This window comes from Populus euphratica, unplaced genomic scaffold (genome assembly GCF_000495115.2).
Source record: "Populus euphratica unplaced genomic scaffold, PopEup_1.0 scaffold186.1, whole genome shotgun sequence".
Taxonomy (NCBI): Eukaryota; Viridiplantae; Streptophyta; class Magnoliopsida; order Malpighiales; family Salicaceae; genus Populus; species Populus euphratica.
In genome coordinates, this window is record NW_011499992.1 from 299,489 (window position 1) to 312,269 (window position 12,781).

Consider the following 12,781-nt stretch of genomic DNA (forward strand, 5'->3'; position numbering starts at 1 on the left):
AGTAAGAATGAGTTTGACTGCATATGTAGAGCATAGTTGGCAAGGTACTGTATTTTTTTTTTAAAAATATTTTTATATATTTTTGAATTGTTTTAATATATTAATGTTAAAAATTAATTTTTAAAAATAAAAATTATTATTTTAATATATTTTAAAATAAAAAATATTTTAAAAAATAACTATTAACAAATATACATGAAAGCTGAGCTAGAAAAATGGTTAAAAATGGTTTGGTGGGACATGGGATTAAATTATATTTTATATTCACGAGAAAAAGATTAGGATTTTTATTTTTATTTTATTTATTTCTGTAATGGAGTGCATTTAGCCATAAAAATTGACAAATTGAAAAATATCAGGGATATAAGAATTTATAAATTTCATTTAAATTTGGTTATTAAAAATAAAAAGTAATAAAGAATAATGTATTTTATAAGTAAAGAATATCCCAAGGACAGTATAAATCATTCAAGTGGCAAAAAACGTATCTTTGCCTTTTCTAGAAAAGAAAATGAAAAAAAGATGGTGATTAATGCAAGGTTGGATATGTGGCTCCCATTTTTTTGAACGCCCACAGATAAGCCCTTCCGTTGCCTCCTTTCATAAATGTTTCTGCTACATCATGAACACAAACGAGACACAACTCTCTTAATGTACAACACTGACCTCAGAACTGATAAAGAGACCAAAGACAAAACAGTGTCCTATGTGGGCTTATTGGATCCACTCAAATGCGTACTCCAACTTGTGCTCTCAATGAAATGAGGAACTTCTGAAAATCGGAGCATCCACTCTACACCATTTCTTTCTTTCTCTTGAGTTTTGAACAAGACCCCTCTTGTTTTTTTTTTTCTCGCTTTATTTCTCGGTGGCTGCTGGTTGTTATATGGCAAATTGAGCAATATTTGCTACCTGGATTCTCCAATTTGAGAGCAGAAGTTTGTCTCTTACTTACTTTTTTGGGGTGTTGCTATTGAGAATGATGTCAATGACATGCCATAATCTTGATTTTGGAAGGGCTAAACTTGATGCGGCGGCTTGTGGCTGCTCCTCCAATGCCTCAATAGATAGGTATTCAGTGAGGAATTATGCTAAGTCTGTTTCTAAGAGTTGTAACAGAGATTATGGTTCTAGGAGACTGGTTTGTTGCAGGCGAGATATTGCAAGGTGTCGAGTTTCCCCAACAAAGACCCCTGAGACTTCACCTGCGGGTACTTTTCTTATGGCCAAAGCACCCCCCCCCCTCTCTCTCTGTAATTTGGAATTTTTGTTTTGCCAGGTCTTTTTGATATTCATGGGTTTTACCTGTATCGGTAGTAGCTGTATTTGCTTTTCATGGTTTGGTTGACAATTGCTCATTGGGACATCTTGCAGTATTGATTTCGTGTCTTATTGATACTTGAATGTATTTGTATACGAGGAAACAATCTGAATATGTTGGATTATAGTTTAGTGTCTGTACCCAACAGAACTAACAATCAGTAAGTTGTCTTCCTAATACTGATTGGATTTGCTTTAGTGGAGCACAATTTGGTGCCTTTGATTAGCTATTTCTTGGCTGGTCACTGTTTAGTGCTTATCTAATTCGTGATGATTGTGGTGTACTTACATTTAAGAGCTTGGTCTCCATTAATGAAGCCACTGCCATTGTTGTAATGTTATGTTGCAACGCTTGAAATGCTGGTATTTTTGGTCTTTTTTTTTTTGCTGAATACAGGAGTTGCTCAAGGTCCTACAGGACTTCTGAAATTGAAGAAAGATTCGAGAGAATCAATTTCAATAACAAATTTGTTTGAAGTGGTTGCTGATGATCTCCAGACTCTTAATCAAAATCTTCTGTCGGTGAGTAAGCATTATAGATTTTTTGGTGTTGACATATGTTGGGACATGATTATTGCACACTTTTGAGCCATCCATGCCAGATGTGATACCTGCTGAATTTTCATATCGAGCTTTATATCAGTTGATGGTGTTTTATGGTTTGTTGGCTCCGGGAACACAAATGTGGTTTTTCTTGAAAATGCTATCTAGCATTGCTGTGTTTGTCTGTGGCTGTGGTAGTTGTCTTTGTATGTAACTTATTTTGTTGGGAATCGCAATATGATTTATTTGAATGTTAGGACAATGCTTAATCTCTGAATAGTTAATATTTGCTTGTAATATGGTAAGGTGCCAATAGATATTTTTTTGTATTTTAGAAAATAGTTTGTCAGGGAACTTACACCATAGTAGATCTATGCAGAATAAACTCTTGCAAATATATTAACCATTGGCTAGCTGATTGACCACTACAAATGGTCTGAGTTGGTATAAGTTGGCCTTGCAGGTAGTTGGTAAAAATTTAGAGTCGGCACCGAGTCTGCACTGTGGTACAAGTAAACATGGTTATTTTGGCACAAGATGAACTAACAAAAAAGGGTCACTACATAAGGATTTTTACCTGCTTCCGTATTCTGCTATTGTCTGTTTTATATTATCTGTTGCCCTTTATATAGCTGAATTGTGTACCATTTTGCACCAAATCAGAATAGTTTCTTTCATTCCTTATATCCAGTTCCTGTATTTCTGATGAAGATTCTCTCTCGTAGATTGTTGGAGCAGAAAATCCAGTTTTGATGTCTGCAGCTGAGCAGATATTTGGTGCTGGTGGGAAGAGAATGCGGCCAGCTCTGGTCTTTCTAGTTTCAAGAGCCACGGCTGAAGTAGTAGGGATGAAGTAAGTTTTACCCAGTATTTAAGGGCATTATATGGTGCTGAGTGGAATAGAAAAAATTATATTGCATTGCTGCTTTGCAGGGAACTTACAACTAAACATCGACGTTTAGCAGAGATTATCGAGATGATCCACACTGCAAGTTTAATACACGATGATGTACTGGATGAAAGTGACATGCGAAGAGGTAGGATTTCAAATTGATTATATAATCATGATGATGTATCGAAGTAACTTGAAAAATCTCATTAATGTCACTTTATCATTCACCAACACATGCTTATTAAAGAAACCCAAGCTATTTCAAAAGTTCCAAGGTATACGAGGATCTAATGTTGCCCCAAGCACCAGCGAAACCACTTACAGTTTGCATGCCCTAGACTTCATACCTGCAAGTCTACCTTGCTGTGAAATGGCAACAGATTATCAACCTCTATTTGGTTATTGTAATCTGCTTACATATACTCTTGTATGAAATGCTAGATTAGAAGAGTTCTCGATCAGGTCATCAGCATTATATTCTCTATTGGATTAGGTCTTGTGTTTTACAACAACTAGAGGATCAATTTAGCTAATTGAACATATATTGTTATTCTGCTCCTTACATTAGCTACATTTGAAGGATTTCTAAATGAGTACGTTGGCATATACAAGAGTTGAACATGGAGGCTCTCTGAATTGTATCTATGGATTATAAGTTTTAATTTCATTTGCCCTGTTTAGAGTTTTACAGAACCAGTCCAAGGCTGAAAAGAGAAGGGTTCTTGTAGATGGATGACCAACAGGCCACATATACTTAGACCTACTTTAGCAGTGAGATGGAAAATATGATTCTGTGAAGCCAACCTTCTATTGTTTGGACTTGTGCATCGACCTGGAATCCTACCCCCCTTTAAAAAGGAAACTGAAACTATCTATTACTCTCCCAATTAAGGATTGTAAAGCAGCCTTTGATTGTTTTTGTATGAAGATGTAATGTGCTATGTTTCCCTTCTTTCTTAAATGCCTATAAACTTGTGGGACTGATACATCACTGTATCAGAGAGTATGTCATAGATGAGTGAGAGCTTAAGCTTTCTTTCACTGTAAATCACTATGCTAGAGCCTCTTGACATGACATGAGCTTGAATGTGCACATCCAATGAGATGTAATACACTGCTTCAACTTTTGAATGAATTGCTACGTAAGCAGAGATTATAGACTGAAGGAAATATACTATAAGTAGTGACTGGTATTATTGAAGCTCTTCTTTATCACATCAAGTAGGGTTGCGAAACTGAAATATTTATTAAACAGTTTGTTGCATTTTGCAATTTCTTTTTGTTTTTTCGTTTCATAATTTCCATTATGGGCCTACAGTAAGACCTTCTCTGACTTTCAGTTCACTGCTGCTAATTTGCAGGGAAGGAAACTGTTCATCAACTCTATGGTACAAGGGTAGCGATACTGGCTGGGGACTTCATGTTTGCTCAGTCGTCATGGTACCTAGCAAATCTTGAAAATATTGAAGTCATTAAGCTTATCAGCCAGGTAGGTCTGCAATTCCATTCTATACACCAGTAGTAATAGTCTGGTCCATTGTTCAATACATAATATGGAGTTTTTGCACCTCACTATTTATTGTTAGTTTTACAAATTGAAATCTGAGAAACAGGAATGGGGTAAAGATGGTTTTATTCTGGTGAATTGAAGTTGATTTACAATTATACTTGCTTGATGGCAGGTTATTAAGGATTTTGCTAGTGGTGAAATAAAGCAGGCATCTAGCCTATTTGATTGTGATGTTGAACTTGAAGAGTATTTGATCAAGAGCTATTACAAGACAGCCTCCTTGATTGCTGCTAGCACCAAAGGAGCTGCTATTTTTAGCGGGGTGGACAGTAGTGTTTCCATGCAGATGTATGACTATGGTAAGAATCTTGGTCTCTCCTTCCAAGTGGTGGATGACATACTAGATTTTACACAGTCAGCAGAGCAGCTGGGGAAGCCAGCTGGGAGTGACCTGGCTAAGGGGAACCTGACTGCTCCAGTAATATTTGCTCTAGAGCAATCACCAAAACTAAGAGAAATAATCGAGTCCGAATTCTGTGAGAGTGGTTCCATTGATGAAGCTATCCAGCTGGTTAAGAACTCTGGGGGCATTGAAAGGGCGCGGGAATTGGCGAAAGAGAAAGCTGATCTTGCGATTCAGAATCTTAGATGCCTTCCTCAGGGCTCCTATCAATCAGCTCTCGAGGAGATGGTTCTGTACAATCTCGAACGGATTCATTAGTACGATACTTCTTGTTGTACAAGCTATTCGTTGATCATTGGAAACAATAAATAATGTACAACAACAGCGGTGCCATGTAGCGAAAATACCATGTAACAAGCCTGTACGGGCGCCGGAATTCATACAAGTCTTGCAGAGGATAAGTCCCTGAAGACGCATCATTCTATATTCTTTAAGCTACTGAGCTGAGATTTCAGTAAATAATACTGCGTATTCAGCGACAGGTTGATCAAAGTTGTCTACAGAAAAATCACTTTCTACTATTGTGGTAGAATAAAGGAATTTTTAGGCCATCTTGCTGAACTGGATCATAATCTTTCTTTTTTTTATTTGTTTTTTTTTTTACGTTTTTTCCCCTTAAATTACAGTTTAGGCAATCCAATTTTTAAATTTAAATAAAAAAAAAATCCATCCTTCTATATAATACATAAAGCACTGCCTCTCTCGAGTAAAAATCTCAATTTTTTAACACTCAAATCTCAATAACCTAATTCTTAAAGTCAGTGATTGTTTTTATATTTGAAAATATGTATTTTTATATTTTTTAAAATTTATTTCTTATATTAGAATATCAAAACCATCTAAAAATATTAAAAAATTTAATCTTAAATAAAAAAAATCTAATTTTGAAAAGACGTAGTTTATGCTGAAAAAACAAGCAAGTCCATTTCTCACCCTCTGTTTTTGATCATTTTGTGAGCAAGCAAGGGATGCAACCTCAGAAATCTGGTTCTCATGGTTCAGTTCATAAATAGCTTCAACTCTCTCCTCTTCATTTTCCCCTCACTATCCCCGCACTGGATAGAGTGAGATGCGAGGAAAGCCGTACTGGTGCATCTTCTTTCTCCAAGGCAGGGTCTCCAAAAATATAGCTTCAAATGGTTTTGATTTTAAAATCTAAACATGGAGTTGACAAGGGATGCGATTCAAATGTTGTGTCTTTGGCTGCATCTTCTTGAAGGTGGCTTGACGATAATCAAATTGGAAGAACGAATTCAGTAAATGATGACTGATGCAAAATAGCCTATTCTAGTATAATAGTTCGGTGACCGTGCTCCGAGCTTATCTTTAATTTTTTTAAAAAAATTACAACCAGAATCCAAGCTTATTTGGATTTGGTAGGCTATTTAGATCCTATTGTGGTCAAGATTCAAGGTTTTCTTGATCTGACTCAACCCAAGTCTAATTTTAAGTTAGTTTTGGGCTACGCGGTGTAAAATTTAAAATTATTTGGGTCACATATATAATAATATCCAAGTTTACTTTTGAATATTGCAATTAATAATTTATAAATAAAAATAAATATAATTTGATAAAATTATTATTACAATATATTTCATAAAATTAATAAATGATATAACATTTCTTTTAAATTTATTAATAATATTAATAATAATAAAATATACTCTTATAAATTTTACTTAAAGTAATAATATTTATAATACAAATCATAATATTTTTAGTATTAATATTATTAATTATTATAAAAATAATATTATTTATAAATCCAAAAATAATAATATTTTTGTTATTAATACTATTAATTATACTAAAAAATATATTAAGAAAAAATATAATAATAATTTTAATATTAATTATACCAAAAAATAATATTAAGAGAAATAATAATAATAATTTTGAAATAAATACTATTAATTAGACTAAAAAAATAATAATATTTTCAATACCAATACTATCAATTATACAAAAAAAATATATTAAGAAAAAATAATAATTCTTTTAATATTAATTATACTAAAAAAATAATATCAGCAAAATAAAATAAAATATTTTTATTATTAATACTCTAAAAATTAATTATACTAAAAAAAATATTAAAAAAATTAATAATAATATTTTTAATTATACTAAAAGAACAGGCAACTAAATAAATCATTACCTGGTGCTTCGACTTTAATAAAGAGAAAGTAGGCAAAACACCTCCAGACGCTTGGGCTATTTGCTCTCAGGAGAGAACTTAAACGCCAGGTGTCACAACATAGTTTTTTTATAATAATAGTAATTTTTTAAAATTTATAAAAAATAAAAAACCACAACGAAACTAAACGACACCGAAAATAATGAAATATTTTGGATTAAGCTGTAAAGCGGAATTAAAGTATATTAAAAAAAGGAATAACGCTTGCTACTATGGGTAATACAGTCATTTCACCTATTTCCTCCAGACACTTTCCTCCTCTCTAGAGGTCCTCTCCGCCGCCGCCGGCTCACCTTTTCTTTCTCCCCAATTAACAGAAGCACCGCACAGCACCCATATACATATAAAGAAAAAGAAAGATGCGATAAATAGGTCACTCACTCAGTCTCCCCAAAGAAACTTCTTAGAGAAACTAACTAATAATTGAAATCCATGAATGCATGGAAAAGCATAGCCAAAGATGCATTTACCCAAACTTGTCTGGTCGTCAAGTTCCTTGGCTTCCTTCACCTCACCAACAACTACCTCATCTCTCCCACTCTCGTCCGTACCGTCTCTTCTTCTTGCTTGGAAACTCACTTCTGGGATTCTTCATCTGACTCATCATCGTCCTCTGCTTTCAGGTTTACGGCCCTAGCATGCTCCCAACGCTAAATCTAACCGGCGACGTCTTATTAGTGGAGCACGTGTCTCACCGCTTCCAGAAGGTGGGTCCAGGAGATGTGGTACTGGTTCGGTCACCTTTAGATCCTACAAAGATGGTCACTAAACGCGTTGTTGGTATGGAGGGTGATCGAATCAATTTCTTGCCCGATCCCTCCATTACTGACATCTGTCGCACCATCATGGTATGGATATGATAACATTAATTTCTTTTTTCTTGTTTATCTCATCTCATGGTTGTGGTTGAAGCGTGCGTGAATCTGGTTAATGAGTTGTTTGGTATTTGGGATAATTGGCATTGGTAGGTACCAAAGGGGCACATTTGGATTCAGGGTGATAACATGTATGCTTCCTGTGATTCACGGCATTATGGGCCTGTTCCATATGGTCTTGTTCAAGGCAAGCTCTTTTTCAGGGTAACTGTTTGTTCCTTTACTCCTTTGTTCGTTTTTTCAATGTGTATGTATGATTCAGATCAGACGAGATTTGATTCTTGAAACAACTATCAGCATGTGAAATGATATTTCTTGCTTGAGGTTTTACTTTTATAGGGTTAAAGTTTAGGTTTCATTTTTCTGCATGCATATGATTCAGTATTTTTAGGCTTTATTTCTAGGCTTATCAATTGCTTGGTCTAACTGCTTCAGACTTCCTTCTCAGGATCCTACTTGTTGGGACCGGACCATAATCAGACTTAAATTAAGACATCTGTCTTGTAGATGTGGATTTCAATTTTAAAGAATGGGATATGAGTCTATCAGGGGTCTAGGAGGATACTCCAGTGGCTATCTGACTTAGTACTATTTCTGATATTAACTTTCTTTCTTTTTAAGCTTTCTTCAACAGTACGTGACGGAGATACTGGTTATTTAGTATTGCTAGTTATAAACCTTCTTTTCTAACCTGAGATCCCATAGGCATGGGGGCTTCACAATGAGAATCTCTTTCTTTTTCACTCAAGAGTTCTTGAAAAAATGAATTTGCATTCAAGAGCCGTTTCCGAGTGCATGCTACCAAACCTTGTAAAGTTCTATATTCTTAAGAGTTACATCTCTGTTCCCTGAGCGTCACTTGAAGTTGCAAATAGTGTAGTTGCATGGTTGTAACTCTGGGATTCAAATCTTGAATGAAATGATTTCCTTGCAATATCAGGTGTGTGTGCATAACATGGGTCCTGATCATTTGATGACAAAAGATTTTTTTCAAGTTAGGTTTAAAATGATCATTAATGGTTTGAGCGATGGTTAATACACAGTTTCTTTCTTTTTCTTTGTGAATTTTTTTTTTGGCTAGTTGAATATTGGTAGAGTTAGTGAATCATTTTGTAAAATCTCCGTTTGTCATTAGGTATGGCCACCTTCTAGCTTTGGCTCTTTCGGTCAGTGACCAAAATGAAGTATATAAGTTGGAGGTATGTTTATTTCCACAGTTCCACTGGACTATATTTAAATTCTGTGCTTAATATCCATTTGTTATGCTGATAAATCAAGGGAAAACTTGTTAATATGCTCTCATAAGAATCATCATAGCCTTGGGAGCAGTGAATATGATTATTCCAATTTATCTTATGATATTTCGTTGTCTTCAGATCTTAAGTTATTTCCATTTTTTTTCTTTTGGTTGCTGATGGTTTATAGCTGGTTCTGCACGACAAGGTCATGCTCTGAATTTCTAAAGAACATTCATGACTAGTGAAGTAATGTTCTCTCTTTTTTTGCCATGTCATCTCAATCTGGAGCATTCTGTGCTCTTGTAATGAAGCATTTAAATAACATATGTTCTCTTGATCTTCTTCAATCATGTCACCAAGTTTGCGAGATGCTAATTTCATGTCACTTATGGAATGTGGACTACCTGGAATATAGAAGACTGGAAACCATAGATGATGATTATGTCCATGTGTGGCAGCATTGCAGTGAGTATTCATTGCTAGCAACCCCACGAATCATGCAACATGTTGGAATGCATTTTCCTTGATACACATGGTTCTGAGGTTCAGGAGGGGTGTTGGTGTTGATCCCAGAGTTTGTGCTATTCTTTCAGAAAAAGAATCTCATGGTTGCAGGTTTAAGTGGCTTCAATGCCATTTTGTAACCAAAACTACAAATTCTTAAAGGGACCAAGCACCGAGTTACTTCATCTTGTTTTCTTGAAGTAGCATTGCTTTATAAATTCTCATTCAGCAGCCATATTTTTTCTGATGGTTACCCTCTGTTTTGTTGAGTTGATGAAACGCCTGTGTATATAAAATACCAATACTCTTTATGTTTTGGTTTTCAGGAATTCCGTGAAGCAGAGTATCCCAATTTTGCATAACTTGTACATGGCAAATCTGTAGCTATTAAACATCTTGACAGTTTTCCAACTGCCATTTCGCAGGGGATACAGTGGCCAGAAGCAACAAATGGATCAAAGTCCAGGCATTCTCTCATGTACATGTTTTTGTGAGAGACGAAGTTGACCTGCTTGTGGATTGTTACAGTCAGTAGTTGATTTATTATCGCCCATACACTGTTTTTCCATTTTAAACTGCAACATACAGTTTTCCCTTGGAAGCAACCTGCGTAGCTGTGTGCTGCCTGTGAATTTATATTTATTTAGAAAAAAACTTGGGTGCAAGTCTTTGGAAGCACTATTTCTTTATTCACGAAGCCACTCTCCTATTCAAATCACCAAAGGCTTTATGAGTTTTGATGAAGCTTTGAAGAGGAGCGTGCAGTCATATAATAAGAGTCTCAAGCTGCAGAAAGCTTTCTTAAATTGTAGTCTTTCTAATATTTTGTAGTCAATGGGGTCTTTCATAATTCCAGTTTCTTATGTGAATGTCTTTTTGCTAGCCTTGCAGCAGGATTGACATCCTGCTTGGTGATTTTTTTTATTTTTTTTTCAATTAATGTCTTGAAAAACACTATTTTCCATTTGGGGTTCATGATTTTCACTTTCGGTTGCACCATCGAATTTGAATTTCATTGGACACTGCTAAAGCTTTCTTTTTTCCAATTTTCCAGAGATCCGTTGAATCTCGGACTGAAGGGTGGGGTAGCTTCTATTTTTTGTTCATAATATAATGAACGAAATAAGTTAAAGAACTGGGATGAGATTGTGTGCCTGCCTTGCTGAAGGAAGCTAGCCCTGCAATAGGCCAAAATAAAAATCACTATTTTTTACTTCTATTTAGGAAAAAAGTTTCTAACTTTCCACGTAAATTTTGAAAGATTTATTTTATATTTTTATAAAAAGTCAAAAGCATAATATAAAAATAATATTATTTTAATATTTTTTAAATGAAGAATTATCTTCATTAATTTCAAGGTCTTGAGGTATTTTAAAATATTGTAATGGTTGTGTTTGAGAATACTTTTTTTGAGAAATGTATTAAAATAATACATATTTTTTATTTTTTTTAAATTATTTTTAATACTAGCATGATTTAAAAATATAAAAATATAATTATAAATATTGTTTTTTTGAATTTTAACAAAAATAAAAATAAATAAAACTTCTGGCCAAACATATTTTTAGACGGTGTCATACCCATAACAATTTAAAATAAAATCCAGAGGTCAATGAGGAGGCAGGATATTAAATGATTAAATTAATGAATGTTTTAAGGGACCAATGGCAAGATGGACAATTCGTCCCGAGCCGAACTAGCTATAAAAAGAGAAGCAGTAGGGTTTCGGATCTCACTGCCTTTGAGAGAACAGAGCGTGAATATCCTTCATGCCGCTCTTGTTCCGTTGCGGGCATACAGCAATTCCCATGATTCCTTCCATTGATCTTTGCAAGTAGATGGATTCTCTCTCTTGCAGTTGCATGAAAGGTGTCATACATCTCCACCATTATTTTCTTGCTGTTTTAGAAACCTTTTCTTTTCAAGATTTGGCCGATCCAATGGGCTCTTGCTTTAAAAATGGCAGAAATGCGTGAGAGCTCAATTTCACCCGGCCTAGAGTTGAATAATGGGGCAGTCTCAAGGTTTTTACATGTTTTCTCACTCGTGTTTTAATTCAGGAAACTGCCCTAAATATTTCTTTCATTATTTCCTCTTTTCTCAAATCCAAACATTTATTGACCGTGGCTACTCTTGTAGATCTGAACCCCCCCCTGTATTTTCTGGCTTTGTTCAGCTCTTCAGTATGTTAATGGATTCTCGCCCTCGTATGATCATGTTGGGATCTTTATATCTTACATACTGTGAATAACCAGTTAATTTCTTAGTTTCTTTTAATTTGATATACGGTTTCCTTTGGAAAATAATTGTGGTGTTATTTCGTCTTCACTTACAGAATTTTTGCTAAAGCTGTTTTGACCAGTCATGGCAAAGTTTTGCAGCACGTCTTCAACTTAAGTTTCCTCTGCAGACAATTGCTAATCTGAAATGAGTAAATGCGGAGTAGGATTGCTTCCAACTTGGTTACCTGAAATCAGATGTCCGAGTCAAAGATCATCAATGGCAAACCCCAAAAATGATGAGAGCTAAGTTTTCCACTGCAGTTGAAGAAACCAACTAGACATCTACTTCCCTAAAATCAGGTGAAAAAGCAATATAAAACCAAAAGAAACAGCGATAAAGTGGGCAACTAAATGTTGAAATGACTTTAAATCAAAAGGTTTACTTTTTGGGTGAAATGACATTTTTTTAATGTTTTTCTTTTAAAAAATTATGATAAAATTTTAATTATGTTACATTTCAAAATCATGAAATCAATGCATAGGCAACTTTTAAAATTGCTAAAACCAGGCCTCAAAACTGTTATCCAGACATAATTTTTAAAATATCTAAAACCAAAGTTTCAGGTTGATTTTTAAAATTTAAAGATTCAACATTGAGTGATTTCATAGCTATTGTAACTAAAATATTTTAAAAATTCAATATTTAGATTAGTGATTTTATAGTTATTTTAAGAAAAATAACTTTTAAATTTTTTTTATTAAAAATTATACATGTTTTAATAATTAAATAAAAAATTATGAATTTTTTAAGTTAATATTTTAGTTTAGTGTGACTAAATCTTTTCTAGAATCTAAATATGTTTTATTAATCTATAAATATATATAATAAATTATTTATATGATTTATTTAGGATAAATTTTTATCTGGTTATGATAGATATTAATCTAAATCTGATTGTTTTGGATTATAAAAATTATGAATAATTTTTTTAAAATTTTAATTAAAGCCTGTTTTTA

At 33.9% G+C, this 12,781-nt stretch overlaps 2 protein-coding genes across 5 annotated transcripts; both read left to right on the forward strand.

Annotated features, from left to right (window-relative positions):
• The first annotated feature begins 605 nt into the window (after positions 1-605).
• On the forward strand, positions 606-5,312 carry LOC105140437 (solanesyl diphosphate synthase 1). Its single transcript, XM_011047273.1, has 6 exons — positions 606-1,211; positions 1,718-1,842; positions 2,589-2,716; positions 2,797-2,900; positions 4,117-4,244; positions 4,438-5,312. Exons 1-6 carry the CDS (start codon positions 980-982, stop codon positions 4,984-4,986), a joined length of 1,266 nt encoding a protein of 421 aa, XP_011045575.1. The 5' UTR covers positions 606-979; the 3' UTR covers positions 4,987-5,312.
• Positions 5,313-7,133: 1,821 nt separating this feature from the next.
• On the forward strand, positions 7,134-10,235 carry LOC105140438 (Peptidase S24/S26A/S26B/S26C family protein). 4 transcript variants are annotated; one of them, XM_011047278.1, is made up of 5 exons: positions 7,134-7,468; positions 7,549-7,773; positions 7,894-7,987; positions 8,936-8,996; positions 9,852-10,235. In XM_011047278.1, the coding sequence occupies exons 1-4, from the start codon at positions 7,358-7,360 to the stop codon at positions 8,950-8,952; spliced, it is 447 nt and encodes a 148-aa protein (XP_011045580.1). In that variant the 5' UTR covers positions 7,134-7,357; the 3' UTR covers positions 8,953-8,996; positions 9,852-10,235. The 4 variants fall into 4 exon arrangements, with proteins under 4 accessions (XP_011045580.1, XP_011045579.1, XP_011045578.1 ...); XM_011047277.1 differs by having other exon boundaries at positions 7,135-7,468; positions 8,936-8,999; positions 9,869-10,235; XM_011047276.1 differs by having other exon boundaries at positions 7,137-7,468; positions 7,894-8,004.
• Positions 10,236-12,781: the final 2,546 nt, after the last annotated feature.